Source organism: Alnus glutinosa, chromosome 9, assembly GCF_958979055.1.
Source record: "Alnus glutinosa chromosome 9, dhAlnGlut1.1, whole genome shotgun sequence".
Lineage (NCBI taxonomy): Eukaryota > Viridiplantae > Streptophyta > Magnoliopsida > Fagales > Betulaceae > Alnus > Alnus glutinosa.
In genome coordinates, this window is record NC_084894.1 from 23,555,852 (window position 1) to 23,577,445 (window position 21,594).

Here is a 21,594-nt window from a genome sequence, read left to right on the forward strand (position 1 = left end):
CAAGCTAGAGCAGATATTCCCTCCAGGGTTTTTTACCAGCATGGTCCACTTGGTCGTGCATCTTGTGCGCGAGTGTAGACTGGGCGGACCCGTGCAGTATAGATGGATGCACTCGGCAGAGAGGTAAAATTCGGCGTAATATGTAAATATATATTTTTATTTAATTGTAATCCTAATTGACGACAATTAAATTGTCGTGTATGTGTTTACACCAGGAGTCTGGGGAATTTCAAATCTAATGTGCGCAATAAAGCAGCTCCTGAGGGGTGCATTGCGGAGGGGTACATAGCGACCGAGCTGGTAACGTTCTGTTCAAGGTATCTGAATAACGCACCAACATTCCACAACAGACCTCAGAGAAATCCTGATGGATCCAAGGGGGCGGGCACGCGTGTTACCATGAACCGGTTGATAATGCACCAGATTCATCGTTATATTGTGTTCAACTCTGAAGAGTTTCACAATTTGCGGACGTAAATAGTCCTAACCTTATATTTAGCAGAATTCGAATAAAAGTATTAATAACAATTATTACATAATTGTATACGCTGAATGTAGGATGCACAAAGACGCGCTTAGGCGATCATGCACTAGGGGCCGCATTACGGAGGCTCTTATTGAAGCACAACATCATGAGCAGTTCTGCGAATGGTACCGTGCATATGTAAGGAAATAGTTGTAAATTTGAAATTGGATAAATTTATGCGGGTTCAATATAAATTTATGTTTAATATTTGTAATTAAAACATAGGTCGATGGCCTGGACGATCAACGTAGGGAGGAATTGGGCCACAAGTTGGTTATGCGTTGTAGAGGGCTAAATGAGACAGCGGTGAAGTACAACAGGTACGTGGTAAATGGAAAATTATTTCGCACGCTTGCTCATGATGTGGGAAGGAGGACTCAGAATAGCGGCGTATGTGTTCCTGCCGTTGAAGGCGAAACGTACTACGGGCAGTTAACCGATATATTTGAGGTCGAGTATTATGACAGGACTACGTACGTCCTATTTAAGTGCAATTGGGCAGACCCCACAATGGACAGAGGATTCACAATAGACGAGTATGGCCTAGTGTTTGTCAACTTCAATCACCTCGTCCACAGGGGAGAACAGATTCAGGACGAGCCGTACGTGCTTACATCTCAGGTGGATCAAGTATTCTACGTAGAAGATGGAAGGAACCCAAATTGGGTTTGTGCGGTTAGGACCAAACCGCGCAACGTGTACAACGTTGGACAGGGGGATGGGAGTAATGAGGATGGTACAACCTACCATGAGTGCGTACCGCTCGTACTAGCCACTGCTGACCTACCAGATACGAATGATGAATTCGAGTACGACAGGCCCGACATAGATCCTATTGAAGCTCCCGTGATACAATGATTGATGTATTTGTTGTGAGTATAATTAGTTTGAACTCAATACACTTGACTGATATATATATTGTTTGTACAATTCGCTTGTACTCAATACAAATTTTTATTAATTGCATAAATTTCGTTGTTCTTTAGTATGTTCATTAAAAATATATTAAAAAAACATATTCTAATTAATTTGTCTGCATTTGTTCGCAGGTATTGATGGACCAGAGACCCCCTCATTATGCGTATCGGGCACCTAGCCCACCCGTTTCCCCCATGACCACGCCCACTGTTTCGACGGCATTGTATTCTGCAGCGTGGCCACACCACCCAGACGGGGCTTATAGACCATTGTTGCAGGGTACGGTGGCCGTGCCCACGTCAGATCACGGGCAGAGCAGCACAGCTGGACCTTGCAGCTCTCCATTGTCGGAGCTGCCGACATTATCTCAAATAGGGTTCACCCAACCGGGTAACGCCTATCGATGGTGGGTGCAAGAGGGGATGGGGTCACAGGGTTATGCGCCGTACTTTCCGTATACGTATAGTCGACCTATGACGTGTAACCCTGATAGTGAGACGCAGGATTGTAGAGTTCCATTGTCATAGACCGGGGAGATGCAGATGCCGGCTATGGGATTGGGACAGATACCGGCACAGGCGGCGATGCCTGGCCAGATTTTGGGGCCGAGACAGATGCCAGCATCGGGGGCGAGTCAGGGCCCGGGGCATGTAGAGAGCCAGATGCCTTTATCTGGTGAGAGCCAGATGCCACTTTCCGGTGAGAGTCAGATGCCAGATGTGGGGGGGAGCCAGAGTACCCATGAGGAGGACGTTGCGATGTTAGGTACCGATCAGTTGGCCCCCGGTAGTCCCCAGGATATGGATTCAGATGATGATCAGCAGGATCCACAAGCCGGAGGGGTTGGCGAGGAGGTTGCGGGCGACCCAGCGACCCAGCACATACGGATTGAGCAGATTCGGTTGATGGGTAAGTACATATTTAGACATCCTTAAAACTCATATTCTGTTACCAAAAATTTTTTTTTTTGGTTTTGAAATAAATAAATATTTGATTACAAATTGTTTATATATATATATATGTTCTTTAATCTTATGATTAAATGTTGAATATTTCTTTCATTAGGGTACAACCCAGACGGGACCATTTATTATGAGGTGATTGACGACCCAGCGAGAAACTGGGTCCTCCCGAGGGGGAAGAAGGTTGTATTGCAGTACAATGCTGCTATACAACCTGTAGGACGGGCCTGCAATCGATTTCGGCGGGCTGAGGGCAAGCTGATCAGGAGTGGGTCCTACATACACATGCGGGACGAATGAGCGAAGGTAAATAGGCAGATTAAGCAGGCAATGTGGGACACGCTGATGGTATGTCTATGAATATAATTTAATTATTTATTTGAATTAAACTTGAGATTAATGTATTTCTTGAAGTTTTTAAACCTATAAAAATGTGTTGAATGTGCAGGAGGAGTTCTATCTACCTGTATCAGTAGACGCGCGCAGGGCACAATAGGAGGCTTTATGTGATATTGGCCGTAAGCATCGCTGGTGGAAGTCGAGGTTCAAAACCAAACTACGTATTAGAGACGGTGACACGCCCGAGAGTATCCGTGCGAGAATGCCGGACAATTTTTTTGGCAACTATGACGCAGAAGATGTAGAGTTCCTGCTGAGAGATTGGTGCCGTGAGCAAAAAATCGTATGTAGGCCAAGAAAATGTTATGGTTTTTTAATAACAGTTTATTTAATTTTGGTTTTAATTTAAGTGTGTCAATGCTTACATTTTTATTTTCATGTTAAATTCGTAGGCAACCTCTGAACGGATGAAGAGGCTGCGCGAGCAGAATGACCTTCCTCATTGTACGGGATCTAAAAGTTATGCCAGATTTAATCACGAGGAGGTATGAAAATATATATGTTTATGTTATATATATTTGTTGATAATTGTTTTTATTTTTCTTTATACTATTTTTATCGCTATCTGTTTGTTATATATGTCAACTGCATGACGACAGACATGTACATCTGGCACGCCCCCCACTCGCGCCGCGTCGTTCGTGAAGACCCACACAAGGAAGGACGGCACTCACGTGAACGAACGTACACGGGTCCTATGCGTATGCTACTGATTTAATTTACTATTATTTTTAAAATTATGTGTGATTTGTCATTATTCAATATATGACTTTTTCATGTTGACGACGTACAGGAGAGGATGACCCAGAGTTTATCCAGTGATCCAGCCGCCACACAAAGCGTCTCCGCAGACACGGTGCGTTGGGCACCGAACGACGCTTACGAACAGGCGGTTGGGAGGCCTGAGTATGCAGGGAGGGTTCGGCAGGTTGGGCCGAACGTCACACCTGTTCGGGGGACATGTTTCTCATATAGGCCTCGGTCACAAGGGGGACCATCTCAGGGCACGTCTCGGGATTGGGCCGAACACACTCGGAAGATGGAAGAGATCCAAGCGGAGCTACAGGCTGAGCGAGCGAGGAATGACCTGTTGGAGCAGCGCCTGCGACAGGTTGAGGTCTTCATGTCCTCCATGGGAGCATCAGCACCATGTCTTGGTACGCCTTCACCTACACACGTAGGTAGTACGTCGTCTGTTAGTAGTGCATCTGCAGGTATGATTTATACTGTGTGTAGGACAAAATTAATTTCAATTTGTTTTAATTACCCCTTTAATTTTGCAAGTAATATTATATACTTTAATTGTCTATATTATTTGCAGGTAATTCGACAACGGTTGGTACGTTGTCGCCTGTTGGACGACGGCTGAGCCAGCATTCCATTGTCGCTACACCTTCGCCCGCTACACCATTCCTTGCGCAGCAATCGCCGATTGGCGAGAACACGCCTGGGACGGTACCTCCTCATTCGCAGGGACGCCCTTCAGATTTGTAAATATTTTGTGTAATTAATTTTTATGTGTAAATATTTGCTTAGTTAACGAATACGTTATTAACTTATGATTTGTGTAATATTATTTTGTGCTGTTTTTCGGTAAAATCAATATTGCGTTATTTGTGGTCGGAAATAATAAAATTTGAAATAACTATTAAAATTATTATACCAAATAATTTTAAATAACCAATACCAAAACTAAATTGAAAAAAAAAATCCAAATTGGATTTTTTATTTAATTAAATTTTTTATTTAATTATTTAATCGTATTTTTAATTTAATTTAAAAATACAATTAAATAATTAAATTAAAAATTTATTTAAATGAAAAATTCGATTTGGATTTTTTTATTAAAAAAATAACCAATTTGACACGTGTATTGAGATACACGTGTCTCAATACACGTGTCAAATTTGACACGTGTATTACAATACACGTGTCAAAGTGTCTTGACACGTGTATTGAAATACACGTGTCAAATTTGACACGTGTGTCTCAATACACGTGTCAAATTGGTTTGACACGAATATTTAAAATACTCGTGTCAAACGGTTTGACACGTGTATTAAGATACACGTGTCAAACCAATTTGACACGTGTATTAAGATACACGTGTCAAACCAATTTGACACGTGTATTGAGATACACGTGTCAAAGTGTGCACTTAATGTCGTGCACATTTGACACGCGTTTTACGCGTGTCAAAGTGCACGTGTCTAAATGTTTGACACGTGTACAGCACTGTACACGTGTCAAACTGCACGTGTCAAAGTGTTGTAATTTTTGTAGTGGTACGTCTTCTTTTCCTTTTATTTTTCTGATGCTTGTATTTTTGTAGCCACCACCGGCACAAGCTGCCGGGTTTATGGCCGAGATTAGGGCTAATGTTACGCCGCAACTTACGTGCTATATATAAAGATCGGGAAAATGAGATGGGATGCTCGATGAGGGATTTCTTCGGGCACAACTCTCACATGTTTGTATACGAACAAATAAATCTTTGGTTAAACAATCCCAAATAATCCTTTGGTGATGCTTTGTGTTGATGAATATTTTGGGGCAGATGACTTGGAATTCCGGACTGACACGGTGTACCAAAGCTCCCAAGGTCGGCAAGAATCAAGTAAGGGCTCTTAAAGATTCCTGCAAAATAAAAGGGGTCGTCGGGGTGTCCCGGCAACGCCTCCTCTGACGATCAAGTTAGAATTGGTGAAGTAGGGCAGTCAGAAAGAAGACAACTTTTTTTTAAGAAGAAGATACCTTTTTGTATATATGAGAACTCTTTTATATGTCTACTCCTTTTAAACATCCTTCACATCAACATTTATTACCTGAAGATGCTTTTCTTTTCCTTAATTAATTTGAGCCCACGAACCCAAGTGTTCATGGTCGACTCGTCTCCACTTTCTCTGAACGGCGGCGAATGATAATCTATTAATAAGACAAAAACATTAATTAGAGAGAAGTCTCCCCCTTCATTCAACTCACTCTGCTCGTAGCCGTAGACTCTAGCTCACCTCCTTACTATTTTGAACTATGGCGGGAAATTCCTTAACACTTACCCCCCGAATTCTTTCTCCATTCCTTACGAAGGGGAAGAATTCTGGCACTTTTCCCGGGATTGTCCCTTTTCTGCCATTTAATTCGGGGGCGTCCAAGCCTCCCCGGTGGGCCCCAGGGAAAGGACATTCAACTTCACTTTTCCCCAGCGTGGCTAGTTTGGAGTGGAGGGAACTAGAAATGTTCCGATACTGAACGGGCGCGTTTTGTCGGGGATCGAGGGACTCTGCGTGTGGCGCAATAATGACGACAAGAAGGCCTTTCAACTTTCATGCCGGTGGCAGAATTAATTCGCCCCCATCAATCAAACAGTTACACACCCCTTCGTTTTCCAGAGGCTGTCGGCCTTGTTATAAATATCTCCCTTCGGCCTCATCTTTGGTCATTTCTTCCATAGCTCATTCTGTTTTCGTCTTCTCGTTTTCTCGGCTCCTTCCCCTCATTGCTTCCTCCAACCTTCGCATGGCCATCACTCGTAGAGCCCCAGCGCCCCGAGGTCACGCGGACACCCCCGAAGAGCCTATCCCCTTGGCCGTCGTCCCCCCTCCTACTGTCAGACCTGGGGCCGTTCGTTTGGTACCGCCGGAAGACCGGTTAGAATCGACCTGGTTGGCGAGTCATGAGTCGACCCTCCGGAGGGCCTACGACATCGGCCCGTCCGTCAACATCTTCTTCCAAGAGCCCGGATAGCTGGGAATAGCCGGCGGCGAAATTACCCTGACAGAGCGGATGCTTATGGCAGGTGTACGACTCCCATTTCCGAAGATTGTTCGTGAGGTGTGTGCATTCCTTGGGGTAGCCCCTAGCTAGATAGCACCGAATGGCTGGAGGTACGTAGTGGCGGCGTCTATTCTATGGCGGCAGGTCCTCGGAACTGAGATGGATGTCGCTCAATTCTTCAGCATATATCGTCCATCGACCAAGGACGGGGCCGTCGAATTGCGGGTGTGCCAAGATCCGATATTCATCTACCTCGATCAGCGCAAGTACGGGAACAACAAAGGTTGGAGAGAGCAATTTTTCCGGGTCTCCGGGGAATGGGAATGCCCTTCCCAGTCAGTTATTCCGGACTCTCAACGGGTGCCCAGAGACTGGAGGCCGTTGGTCGACGACTTACGGGTCCTACCCACACTGAGTGTCGCTAAAGTCAAAGAGGTCAACGCCATGCTTTCCTTTTCGGCCAGGGCAGTCCAGTCTTCGATCGACTACGAAAATCTCGTTTCAGTTCAGAACCTGAACGAGTGCTTTGGGTACCAAATCCCAGAGCAAAAAGTGATTTTGGACAAGCGGGGGGCTCCGATAGCTGAGTGGTCCGTAACGAGCAGTAGACCCATTCCGGGCAAAGTTCCGAAGAAGGCCGCCCAAAAAGGGAGTACGTCAGGGAGGCAGGCTGATCATCCTCCCCGGAGAACACGCGCCTCAAAGGTTCAACAACCGCAGGCCCCGGCTACCTGAGCTCCTAAGGCCCTTTCAGACAGGCCGTCTTCTGATTCATCAATTGGTTCCGACGACTCTATCATAAGGGAGATCGACGAAGTAGCCGAGGCCTCGTCCGAGGAAAAGGAGGGGGATTCCTCCCCAGCCGTAGTGATCCTTCCCCAAGACCCTCGGGCGGGTCCCTCCTCCCTTGACTTAAGCGCTCGCTCCCCCCTATTTCTTTCGAAGAGGTCGTCGAAGGCGTGGCCACTGCTGCTGCTCCCATCGAAGTGGCCGAGCGCTCTACCGTTTCTCCAACTGATTCCAACTTTCCTTCACGACCTGCAGAGGGCTCGGTTAGGCGACATGAGGTGCCCTTGCTCCAGAAAGGAAAGAGGACCGCTCCGGGGGCCGATGAGGGTCCTGAGTCCAAAAAACTTCGAGCCCAACGGGACAGCAGGTTCATGGTCGGCCGGATTTTAGCCCTGGCCAAGGTGTACGCTCCCCCGAGCAGCCAGAACCCTCCGCCCACTACGTCCCTTCCTGTGCCTACCGCTCTGGTGTCCGCCTCCGTCGACCCCGTTGCCTGTCCGGAGGCCGGACCGACCTCCGGAGTTGATGTCGTTGTGGGGGGTGAAGTTCCTCCTAGTGGATCACCAGCTCACTCACTACTGAGGGAAGAGCCGGACACCTTCTCTCAGGAGTTTAATAAATTACAAGAGGAAGTGGCCTCTGAAAGGGAGGCACTCGAACAGGTCTCGCCGACACCTGCCTCGCCCATCAGGCCCGAGTCTCCGGCCCCAGTTCCGGTCCACACAGTTCCCGAAGCTTCATCCTCCGTTCTTCCAGCCGCCCCCGTGGCTGCCGGGCGACGGCAGGACTTCCAAACCGACGGGCTGGCGGGATGTCCCCTGGAAGCTCTAAGCTCCTTGGTCACTCCGGACTACAGTCCCCAGTTCGGGCAGCTCCCAATGGAAGGTTATGCCGAACAGCTTACCGAAAAGATCCTTCAAGTACATGATTCTGACAATCTTTACTTGGGCTATACTTTATCTCCCACTTCCATTCACGTGCCGACGCCTTATTCTTGTTTAGTTCGCCGTGGACGTTGCCACATCCTGGAGGAGCCTTCGCGACCCCGATCAAGACCAGAGCGAATCCATTTGGTCGTTAGAGGCTCGCGTAAAGGAGTTGGAAGAGGAGTCCAAGGGGCAAAGGAGGGCTCTGGCCGAGTCAGAGAAGCATCGGCTAAGACTCCAAAAATTGTCCGAGCTCCGAGAAAGTACGCTACAGAGCACCTTGAGCAGCTGCGAGAGAATGGTCAATGACATGGAGGCCCTAGAGAACAACCTATCTGCAGCCCAAGCTCGCCTAAAGGACGCACTTTCCGAGAAGACCAGACTTGAGGCTACACTAGAGGTTGAGATTCAATCTTCCCGCTCTTTGCGGGCGGCCATCCCGTCCTTGCAAGCCGAAAATTCAGCGTTGAAATCCGAACTGCTATCAACCCAGGCGGCCAAAGACCGAGCCTTGCTTGACAAGGAGAAGCTTGCTGGGGAAAGGGATCAAGCGTTGTCCGAGAAGGGCATAGCACTCACCGCTAGGGACCGGGTTACGTCGGAGCTCGAACAAGCCATTGCTGATAAAAAGCAAGCTCTCGACCTTCAGATCAGTGCGTTCGAGGAAAGGAGAGAAGCGGTGGAGAGAATTGAAGAGCTCCATCTCCAAGTGGTTGAGCTCACAAGGGAGCTCTCTCGGGTTCCAGAGCTCCGAGATACATCATGGGCCGTGGGCTTCAATTGGGGCTTTGAACATTACAGAGGTGTTGCCAGAAGTGCCCCTCCCGGTGACGAGTCCTTCAAGGATCTCGACATCAGTACCATTCAGATCCCGGACGAGGCCTTGGAGACCATGGCCAAGCTAGGAGTCGACCAATTCCCTCATGTAGCCGACTGGAGTCCGAAATCCTCTGAACCCTCTCCGGCAGGAAACTCAGAGTCAGGGTCCACTTCCTCTCCGTCCGGAGAAGGGGCTCCTTCCTCCAGCCGCGCCCCCGGCAACCCCTGATAACTCCTTTCTTTCTTTTTGAAAATATCAATGTATTGCTTTACTGTACAGTTTCACTTTGTTTTTTAATGAAAGGAAACCGTACGTTTCGTTTATTGTCGCTATTAATGAACATCTTATCTGGTTTTACTCCATTAATGGCTACCGGCCCGAATTGATTTTCAATCTAAACTTTCAGCGTTAGGTATACCTGCCATCACGGGAATCGCGAATGCATTTAACACTTTCGCACCTATATATATACTTCTAGACTTCCCCCGTGCATCACATCCTCATTTCAAATTCTCACACTTGCTTTCTCTCATTTGGAGTCGCGATGCCCTTGCGGCTCCAGCACTTAGACACGAAGTTAAGAGTGTCCCGATTCTGGCATCTTGACCCACCTGGATGCACGATCTTCGGCTTTATCTAGTAAGGGAGGCGCGATCTCCGGCTTTACACCGGAGATATTCCACTGCTTATCACGCCCGGTCGGGAGTCGCCGGCTTTAGCGTCCAGTGGACCCCATCGTCCGACTCCTCGCCACTCTCCAACTTTGCATTGGCCACCCATGCCTTTGAACAGCTGGGTTCCCCTCTGCCAGGCTTGTCGACTCCTGACAGCATCTCCGTGGAGAGGACGCGGTGGAGGGTGCTGGAAGAGGACGGTGACCTGTTGGCGCACGACTTGCCTTCATGTATGCCAGCCCAAATGTTTTACAACATGTAATTGTGTATTTTATCAATAAGCATGCTCTTTTTCTGCTCTAAAATATCTCCTTTAAAGGTTATTCTCGAGCACTCATTTCACTTTAGCAACCAAATAAAAATGTATAGACGTCAGAGGGAGCGGGATCACTTACCTCACTTACCTCACTCTTCCCCCCCAAATCCGTGCGTTGCTACTAAGTATGAACGGAGGATTTGCTGTTGGAAAGGGGTAAATCCAAGTGATCCCAAACGAAGCAGTCGAACGTTAATCCATTGTTAAGAATGGAGTTATATTATCCCACATGTCCGAGGTCCGGAAGGGTGGTATCCATATGGTCGGACGGGGTTACGTGAGTTCCATATAATGTTATCGACGTCCCCTAACCCTATCCGTAGACCGAGTCCGAGGTCGGACATTCACCCGTTCATCCCCTCGAGGGGGTGTCTCTCTTCAACCCCCTTGTCCGGAGACAGGAGGTCCACCCGTTCTTCCCCTCGTGGGGGCGGGCTCCCTTTACCCCCCTGTCCGGAGACAGGGGGTCCACCCGTTCTTCCCCTCGAGGGGGCGGGCTCCCTTTACCCCCCTGTCCGGAGACAGGGGGTCCACCCGTTCTTCCCCTCGAGGGGGCGGGCTCCCTTTACCCCCCTGTCCGGAGACATGGGGTCCACCCGTTCTTTCCTTCGTGGGGGCGGGCTCCCTTTACCCCCTGTCTGGAGACAGGGGGTCCACCCGTTCTTCCCCTCGAGGGGGCGGGCTCCCTTTACCCCCCTGTCCGGAGACAGGGGGTCCACCCGTTCTTCCCCTCGTGGGGGCGGGCTCCCTTTACCCCCTGTCTCCGGACAGGGGGTCCACCCGTTCTTCCCCTTGTAGGGGCGGGCTCCCTTTACCCCCTGCCCGGAGACAGGGGGTCCACCTGTTCTTCCCCTCGTGGGGGCGAGCTCCCTTTACCCCCCCTGTCCGGAGACAGGGGGTCCAGAGTTTTTGAAATTGATACAACAAAAGCTTCACTTTACAAGACAAGAGTTTCAGAAGTAATATTTTTTGAGGTGTTCTACATTCCAAGCCCTTGGGAGTGCTTTTCCTTGCTCCGTAGCTAGGCGATAGGCCCTGTTCTCACAGGAGCTGACGACTCTATAGGGCCCCTCCCAGTTCGGTCCCAGCTTACCATCAGCAGGCTCTCGAGTCATCAGATTGACCTTCCGCAAGACCCAATCGCCAACTTGAAGTTCCCTGGGTCTAACCTTCTTATCATAGTACTTGGCCACACGGCGTTGATAGGCCGCGCATGCTGTGCGGGCCTCCTCCCGTCGTTCCTGCAATAAATCCAAGTGCAGATTCATGCCCTCTTCATTCAATCCCGGATTGTAGTGGGCCACTCTGAAACTTGGTGACCCTACCTCAACCGGTACTACTGCTTCCATCCCATAGGTGAGGGCGAACAAGGTCTCTCCCGTCGCGGTTCTGACCGTAGTCCGGTAAGACCAGAGCACCTCTGGGAGGTATTCGACCCATGCTCCCTTCTTCTGGCCAAGTTTCTTCTTCAACATTTGGATCAACGTCTTGTTAGTGGCCTCTACCTGGCCGTTCGACTTAGGGAAGACAGGAGTGGAGAAACTCTTCCGTATGCCCAGCTCGGAGCACCATTCGCGGAAACGGCCACAATCGAACTGTTTGCCATTATTGGTCACCATGGCATAGGGTATCCCAAATCTGCACACTATCGACTTCCATAGGAACTTAATGACATTCTCGGTCGTGATTGTCGCAAGTGCTTCGGCCTCCGCCCACTTAGTGAAATAGTCCACTGCAACCAGTACAAACTTCTTGTTACCTTTTCCCGCCGGTAGGGGACCGACGATGTCGACTCCCCACTTGGCGAATGGCCAAGGAGAGGTAATTGAATGAAGGTATTCCGAAGAGCTTCTGGGGATACGACAGAATCTCTGGCACGCATCACATGCTCTTACTAACTCCGCTGCATCCTTACTCATCGTCGGCCAGTAATATCCTGCCCTGATAACCTTGTTCACAAGAGCCTTAGCTCCAGAATGGTTTCCGCATACTCCGTGGTGCACTTCCCTCAACGCGTAATCCGCATCTTCACTCGGCAAGCATTTTAGTAAGGGCAAAGAATACCCTCGTCGGTACAAAGTTCCTCCAAATAGAACATAACGCGCCGAGTGGCGGACAATCCTCTGAGCATCCTCCTTGGCCGGCGGGAGCTCACCTGTTCTCAGATACTGTACAATTTCAGTAGCCCACTCGGGGACCGCCTCGTCTACTTGCATCAGCTCTCCTATTGCCAATACCGTGGGGTGAGCTTTGATCAGGACTCTGCAGCCGCTTACTGACGCCGCCGGGTCCGATCCTGATCCAATTCGCGAGAGAGCGTCTGCCAACCCATTCTTCTCCCGGGGAATTTTAACTATGACGATCCTGTCGAAGTACGAGTAGAACTGGTGTACTTTTTCAAGGCATTCGGACATCCTCGTTTCCTGCGTGGCGTAACTTCCATTTATCTGTTCGACAATTACCCGGGAATCGCTCTGAATCTCTATATTCGTTATTCCCATTTGCCGCGCGATTTCCATTGCCGAAAGCACAGCCTCATACTCAGCTTCGTTATTAGTGGCAGGGAAATCAAATTTAAGGGCATACCTGAGCTCCTCTCGGTCAGGCCCTCGGAACACCACCCCAGCTCCGCTTCCTCCCCCCGCTGAGGAACCATCAACATAGGCAACCTAAGTCGGTTCTCTTGACGACCCTTCCTCATCCGAACTCTCACCCATCTCCACTACAAAATCAGCCAAGGCTTGTGCCTTTGTTGTTGTCCGGGGATGGTACTCGATATCAAACTCTCCTAACTCGATTGCCCAATTGACTAGCCTTCCTGATAAATCTGGTTTCTGAAGCCCCTTCTGAAGGGGGTACTCGGTGAGGACCCGCACCGCGTGAGCTTGGAAGTAGGGCCTTAATCTCCGTGCTGAGACCACCAGAGCATACGCCAACTTCTCGATACGAGGATAACGCTCTTCCGCCCCATGCAATACCTTACTTGTAAAGTACACCGGCCTTTGCTTGCCCAATTCCTCCCTTACCAATACTGAACTGACCCCGGTTCGTGACACTGCGAGATACAAATAGAGGATCTCGCCTTACACCGGACAGCTTAGGAGTGGGGGGTTGGCCAAGTAGGTCTTCAGCTCCCCAAAGGCTCTCTCACATTCTTCCGTCCCAAGTGAAAGCCTTCTTTAACACCCTAAAGAAGGGCAGGCATTTGTCCGACGATCGGGAAACAAAACGGTTCAAAGCGGCTAACCTTCCGGTCAATTGCTGCAATTGCTTCATAGTCCGGGGAGATGGCATTTCCAAAATAGCCTTAACTTTATCGGGGTTCGCTTCGATTCCCCTATGCGACACCATAAACCCCAAGAACTTTCCAGAGTCGACCCCAAAAGCACACTTTTGCGGGTTTAGCTTCATTCGGTACCTCCTCAGATTTTCAAACGCTTCCGCCAGATCGGCAATGTGGCCTCCAGTAGTCAGGCTTTTGACAAGCATGTCGTCAACGTAAACCTCCATATTCCGCCCGATTTGCGTTTGGAACATTTTATTCACCAGTCTTTGGTATGTAGCACCAGCATTTTTTAATCCGAAGGGCATTACCGTATAACAATATAGCCCTCGATCAGTCGTGAACGACGTCTTCTCCTGGTCGGACTCCGCCATGCGTATTTGATTGTAGCCGGAAAATGCATCCATGAAGCTTAACACCTCGTGACCGGCCGTCGAGTCGACGAGCTGGTCTATCCTGGGGAGAGGAAAGCTGTCTTTCGAACAAGCTTTGTTGAGGTCGGTGAAGTCTACACACATCCTCCACTTCCCATTTGCTTTCTTTACCAACACTACATTGGCCAGCCATTCCGGATAATCAACTTCCCGGATAAATTCAGCTTTAATCAACTTTTGCACTTCGTCCGCAATTGCCTGATTGCGCTTTGGGGCAAAAGACCTCCTCCGCTGCTTCACTGGTTTGCAGTTCCGGTCAACATTCAGCCGGTGCTCAATAATTGAGGGGTCTATTCCCGGCATCTCATCATGCTCCCAAGCAAAGACATCAAGGTGGTCCCGCAAAAATTTCACCAACCTCCCTTTTTCGTCTGTTGGAAGCTGTGCGCCTACTCGGAGCTTCCTACCTTGGGGTCCGACCTCCACATCCTCAAGGTCCCCGGTCGGACTCCCTGCCTGTAGCTGCTATTTAGCCACAGGACCTATCTCCTGACTAGGGTGTGCCTGGCGAGAGGGACCCCCCAGGGAGACATTGTAACACTTACGGGCTGCCTTCTGCACCCCCCGGACTTCCCCTACTCCTTCATCCGTAGGGAACTTCATTTTAAGATGGGGTATCGATGTTACCGCTTTCAACTCAGCCTGAGCTGTCCTCCCGAATATAGAGTTGTAAGCGGAGGGTTGATCGACAATAAGAAATCTTACCGGAATTGTCTTCTGCGTTGGGGAACTGCCCACCGTAACCTGAAGCTCGATCGACCCCAGTGGCATCACCTGTTCTCCTGCGAACCCCACCAGAGGAAATCTGAAAGCAGAGAGCTTATCCTTACTAATTTTCATCAAGTCGAAGGCTGATTTATATAGGATGTTCGCTGAACTACCATTATCCACCAAGACCCGATGAATCTTGTGATTTCCTATAACCATGGTTACCACCAGGGCATCCGAATGGGGTAGGTATACCCCCTCGTAATCTTCATCCGAGAAGGTGATGGTTAACTTCTCGCGCCTCGCAGCTTTTTCCGGCCTCGCGACCACGTAAATGGACACCTCTCGCATTTCCTTCGCATAAGACTTGCGAGCCGAATAAGTCTCGCCTCCACCCCCAAAGCCTCCAGCTATAGTCTGGATTTCGGGGAAACACCCCGAATCCTGTGGCCTCCCGCGGCTTCTGCTTCGCTCACGCTGAGGCGACTTCTCCACCCGGACATCCTTGCGGGGCTGTTGAGGCAGTTTTCTTTCCCGGTAGTACTGCTGCTTTCCTGGGCGCGCATCGCGCCCGGACGATCCCTGGTTCCCGGCAAACTTATACACAGGGCGCTTGTCCGAGGAGCTCTCACGTCTCCCCACGAAACGCTTCAACTTGCCATCAGCTATATACTTTTCGATCACCTCTTTCAGAGAAATGCAATTGTCTGTATAGTGACCAAAAGAGTCATGGTAGTGGCAGTACTTATGCCGGTTGTAATGAGGCGGCCGGCCTTTTATTGGCGAGGGATCCTTATAGTTCGGATCCTTTCTGATCTCCATGAGAATCTCCTTCGCCAGAGCATTCACTGGCGTCCAGTGATAACTTTCAACTTTCTTAGTGAGTCCGCGCTCGGCAACCTCCCTTCCCGCCGGGGCCGTCCTCGATTTCGACCTCCTGTCCGGCATGGGGTTTTCCTTCGTCGGCCCCTCGGAACGCACGGAGGGTTTCTTCCTGGTTCATGAACTCTTCTGCTCAATCATAAAATTCCTGCAAACTATCTGCCGGTCTTCTTGCCAGGTCCGCCATGAGGGCACCATCCTTCCTGATTCCTTGATAAATAGCACAGTGGATGAATTGCTCATTCTGAGTCTCCGCGGCCAATCTCTCTTGGTTGAAGCGGAGCAAGTAACTTCTCAATGACTCCTGGGGGCCTTGCTTAATGGTCATCAATTGTTGAGCGGGCTTTTTCGGGACAACGCCAGCCATAAATTGAGACGCGAACTTCCTGGCGAGGCCTTCAAAACTCGAGACTGAACGAGGGGGCAAAGTTCTGAACCACTCCCGAGCTCCCCCTGCCAAAGTAAGGGGGAAAGCTCGGCACGCAACCTCGTCCGGAGTAGCATGCAGCACCACGTGCGCACGGAAACTTGCCAAATGTTCAATAGGGTCCCCCAATCCTGTATACACGGGTATTTCAGGCATTTTGAACTTACTTGGGAGTTAGCATGACATTATACGATCAGTAAAGGGGGACACTGTGGTAGAAAACAAGCTATTAGTCAGCAGAGCTTTCCCCCTAGCTCCCGCTTGCGTGGATCCCATCAAGTAATCACACTGTCACTCTAATTTAGTCAGTTTTCGAGCCCACTCCTTTTTCACCTTCTTATTCTTTCCCATAAGGTCAACAAGCTCGGCATCACTGTCAGATTCGCCCTCACCTTCAACCACCTCTTCCGAACGACCATCTTCACACTCGAGATTCACCTGATCAGCCTGTGGCAGGTCTTCTTGAGTTTTTGGCCGCTCCGTTCGATCTCGCTCCTACAGCTCCCTCTCGAGTTGCACCACTTTCTCGTTTAAGCGGACTATCTCCGCCTAGGGGTCATGCGAAGTCCCTGGTCCCTCACGCACATTTTCTTCAGTCATACTTCTTCGAGTTAACCGCGTACTCACCATAGAAGGTTCCAAGTATTCTCGTATTCACGGGAACAAGTGACCACGTCGTTCCCACAGACGGCGCCAAAGTGTTGATGAATATTTTGGGGCAGATGACTTGGAATTCTGGACTGACACGGTGTACCAAAGCTCCTAAGGTCGACAAGAATCAAGTAAGGGCTCTTGAAGATTCCTGCAAAATAAAAGGGGTCGTCGGGGTGTCCCGGCAACGCCTCCTCCGACGATCAAGTTAGAATTGGTGAAGTAGGGTAGTCAGAAAGAAGACAACTTTTTTTTAAGAAGAAGATACCTTTTTGTATATATGAGAACTCTTTTATATGTCTACTCATTTTAAACATCCTTCACGTCAACATTTATTACCTGAAGATGCTTTTCTTTTCCTTAATTAATTTGAGCCCACGAACCCAAGTGTTCATGGTCGACTCGTCTCCACTTTCTCTGAACGGCGGCGAATGATAATCGATTAATAAGACAAAAACATTAATTAGAGAGAAGTCTCCCCCCTTCATTCAACTCACTCTGCTCGTAGCCGTAGACTCTAGCTCACCTCCTTACTATTTTGAACTATGGCGTCTACACTTTGTATTTATAGAAAATAGTTTACGGTAGATATAACAAAGTAGAAGTATACAGAGATTGATATTCTACAGCTAATCAAACTAATTTGATATATCTGCATGTACATTTGAATTCTAGTCTATCTTAGTAACAACAGTTTAGTGTTTATCCTCATCTGCTATGCTGAAGAGTTATCCCTCTTTTTATTTGTTTAGATTGTGCTTAAACGTAAAGTAAAAATTACTTAATCGGTTAAAAATACTATCACGGTCCAAAAATAAAAATACTTTTCCTTTTGTCTCAAAAAGAAAAAGGGTAAATAGAGTATTAAAAACCACAATAAATTTTTTTTTTTAAAAAAAAAAATCCAAATCAAAAGGGATAAAAGTAAAGTGTGAAAAGTAGCCCAAATAAACACAGAAGTTTTAAACAAAACATTTGAAAAATAAAATATGAGTTATCACATCACTCAATTATCACCAGCATCATCATCTTCTTGCTCAAGGTGTTAAGGCACCGTCTTATGTCGATCTGGCACTACTCAACCCTAACATTAATAGTTTTGACCTCTCGCTGAAGAGAACTCAAGGCGTCTATAATATTGTAATGCCCCAACTTTTATATAAGTCGTAAAGCAGAAATATCATAATTCAACATGGCGCTACTACATTTATATACGCTAGCAGCGGAAGAAAACCTGTATAATTTTTTTTTTTTTTTTTCATTTTTAAAAGGATCATATCTCACTATTCATCACATAATACCAAAGTTTCTATCTGAAATTGTTACGCCCCCATTTTGGGATTTAAGCATAAGGGGAACGCGAACTTGAGTTATAAAACATCCATATAATTTAAAGCATGCACACATTTTTCTAGGAATAGCGCATGGCTATATTCCATTATATATATATAGTAGTTCTTTAGTTATTACATCATATTTCCAGGATTTTCAAAAAAATATGTCCAATACAAAAGTTAGGCCGGTCTTTATTGATCTATTGCTTTTAGGGGTGGGGTCTATGCCATCCATAAAGAAAAGACTCCAGTCTACAGTGTCATCTGAAAAGATTTTGGAAAAAAGTAGTGAGTTTGACAACTCAGTAAGGAAAACACAACAATAAAAGTGTAATTTTCTTTTCAAAAATTCTAAATAGAGTTCAAATACTTCTACAAATAAAGAAACAATTAAATAAAATATAATTAGATCAAATGCAAGCATCATTTATATAGCATGTAAGTTTTAACCTCCATTGGCCCAATTCCACTTTTAACCATGAGCGGCGCACGTTTGGCTCGTCCAAAAGGATAACTATGGACTCATCCTGTTGTCAAAGGAGAGAGTTGTACCGGGTTGGAAACTTTCCTAGGCGAAGGCCACCCGGCCTATAGCCCACACTTTTGTCATTCCGCGTGGTTGCCATGCTACCCACATAACACATAACACATATATGATCTGGATCGTCTATGACATGGCACTGCGGGAGTAAAACTGTGTGCACATGTAACATATACTATGATATAATCAACCTTTGCTCATATGATGCACATGTAACACATATACTATGATATCATCAACTTTATTCATATGATGCACAGACTTTGGGAATTATGATTTCACCAACTTTATTCATATGGTGCACATGTATCAAATATAAACCAAGTATGATCACATGAGATTTCAATCACATCATATGACAATAGCATTATTATAATAGTAATATAAAAAGACAAATAATATTAAAAGAGTTGAAAGAGTTTAGAAAATCCCGACTTTTTCTTTTGAAAAGAAAAAAAAATCTATTAAAACTTCGCCGGGGTTTTGAGAGAGTATTTCCCTTACATGGTATTTTCTGAGCAGTATTTTAGCTACTTTCTACCTAAATAAATTGCAAGAAGAAGTTTAGAGAAATATTCTGAGATTTGAAGCCTAAAACTTAAACTAAAGGTATCCTATAACATGTAATCATAGATCTCCAAATTATATTACCTATCAACATTACTATTTAGTAGACTAAATCATCAACATTCTAGGAATTTCAATAAGAACTCATTCGACCTAAACCACATAAAATCTCCCCCAAAAACAGTAACTCCATTGAATCACCTAATCATTAGTCCAACACTCCATACCCCAAACAAACCAATTTTAGTTAAATAACATTATAAAAGCTTTAACATTAAAAAGCTTATATATATTACTTCTAAATCAGAGAAGCATAATAGCTTACCAAATATAAATAATGAGTTTTATGTTTTAAAACAAGTTAACAGAATAATAATCTTATTTTATTCTTATAAAATCCGGGTAGAATAACGACATTAGTATCAATAACGCCTAAAATACTTTAAAATATTAGGGCAGCGTAATAGCGCTTTCGTAAAATAGTAACTTTTTACTCGAGCATTATAACGGCGCTTTATAAAAATATTTATTTTTATTCGGGTATTACAACAGCGTGATTTATTACTTAAATACGCCACTTAGAATATCCTATTAAAACACAAAATAATAAAAACTGTAAGATCATAAAACATTAAAATAAATAAAAACTATAAAACCCATAAAAACAAAGCTTTAATAAAAATTCTACAAAGTGAGTTTGTCTCTTATCTTTTCTATTTATTTCTTCCTTTTTCCTTTTCTTACTGTACGTTTACCTCTACAAGTTTTTGTTCATTCTCTTTTTACTTTCTATATTTTTCTCTTTTCAATTAAGTTGACCGGACAAGGGTAGTCCCTTTTCTTTAGAAGAGAGCAACCAAAACTAAAAGAGAAATAAGAACTTACGAGAGAGAGAGAGAGAGAGAGAGAGAAAAGTGGGTCATAGAATGCTCTTCCCCTCTTGTCTTTTTCTTCTCTTCTTTTTATCTTTTATCTTTTGCTTCTTGTTTCTTTCTTAACTTTTTGTTCTTTCTTTTGTAAAATACACACACACACACACGAGAAGATTGAGGGAGAGACACTTGCTATTTCTTCTACCTTTCTTTTTAACCCACCGGACACACACACACCCACATATCCTCGAACCTCCTCTCTTGTTCTTTCTTTTTCCCTTTTCTGCTACCCAACACACACGATAGAGACAAGAGAGAGAGAGATTATTCTCGTTTCTCTGATGCAACCGACCAGAAAGGCACAAAGCAGAAAAGAATGGAGAGAGAGGCTTACCGAAAAGGTAGAGAAAGAGCTCCGGGAAACAGAAGACAACCAAAAGAGTTTGAAAGAATTGAAGAAGAGAGGTGTGAGATTTGTGAAGGGGATGGGTTCCTTTTATACTAAGTTGGACGGCCAAGATCAACTCCATTTGATCTCATCTAATGGCTGGAATTCAGCTTGAGGAGCAAGAATGATCAAAGGCTGGGATGCAACTCCTTGGGCAGCAAGTTGAGATGGAGATATTTTGTTTGGGGGAGCTGCATTTGGCCTTGGTTCAATGGTTCAACGTGTTCTCTTTTTTTTTTATTATTATTATTAAATTGGGCTGGACATGTAAGCTGGGCTGGGTTCATGGGCTGGGCTGTGAACGTGTGGGCTAAGTCTCACATGGGTTGGGTTGGGTTTTTAAGAAATAGAAATGGGCCCACAAATGTTATATATCAATTTTCGTCCAAAACAGAGGTAGTATTTTTCGCGGGTGTTTTCATACTCTTAACAAAGTCCAAAAATTATGAAATTTGGAGGGTAGCTAGAAGACTTCGAAACGAGTATTCTGGCTTTTGAATAGACCAAAACAGAGTTTGGTTGACCCTATTTTTGTTATTCCAAAGTTTAAGGTTCGTTTGCACTTTTATTAAACTAAAACTATAAACACTTAATAAATGATTATTTTTATCTTCATATTTATTATTTTGCCTTATTATTAGGTCTTAGATCATATTTTAAGATATTTAATATCTTAAAATACGGGGTGTTACATCTTTCTCCCCTTAACAGAATTTCGTCCCCGAAATTCGTAGACCATAAAGTTTTCAACGGAGATTTAGATTTCTAAATCTAAAGTCAAAGCGACTCAGATTTTAAGATGTAGTATGCTTATCTATGAAAATATAATTTATTCCTATCATTCTCATTTTTATTTCTCTACTTCAACGTAAAGATCTGCTCTTATTGTAGATCTCGTCTATTTTGTTCGTCTATGTCAGCAGTACCTGATCAGATCATTGTATTCGAAATACCTTAAGTAATATCTTGAAATTTCATATTATCTTCTATTGTTAAAATTCCATCTACTTCTTTTTAGAATAAACTTATTATAGACGAAAACCTCGACCATGATAAGCGGCTGTTCTTATCCTTTAAAAAATAGTGTAAGAAAATAATATTTTATATAGTACTATGATCTATTGTATGAGTCGATCTACCAACTAAGGCGGGGGTACTAACCTTTATTCAATATTGACTGGCAGGTCTGTGTATACTTCTTCATAAGCCTTGTCGAAAACAAGAGAGTATACTCGTGAGCAGGTGTCACATACTTATTAAGTACACTCAATCGATAAAATCTCACCTAACTTAGATTTGATACTCTACATTAAGAATATGTAGCTCTGACTTTGCTATTCGAT

General features: G+C 45.8%; 1 protein-coding gene across 1 annotated transcript; it reads right to left on the minus strand.

The window, feature by feature from the left end:
* Positions 1 to 15,544: 15,544 nt before the first annotated feature.
* On the minus strand, positions 15,545 to 15,994 carry LOC133876864 (uncharacterized). The gene has a single exon (XM_062315103.1). The coding sequence runs from the start codon at positions 15,992 to 15,994 to the stop codon at positions 15,545 to 15,547; it is 450 nt and encodes a 149-aa protein (XP_062171087.1).
* Between the last annotated feature and the right edge of the window lie 5,600 nt (positions 15,995 to 21,594).

What these genes read in the sequence shown, in the direction of transcription:
- LOC133876864 (XM_062315103.1), bottom strand. Translation starts at nt 15,994, where the DNA reads ATGCCTGAAATACCCGTGTATACAGGATTGGGGGACCCTATTGAACAT.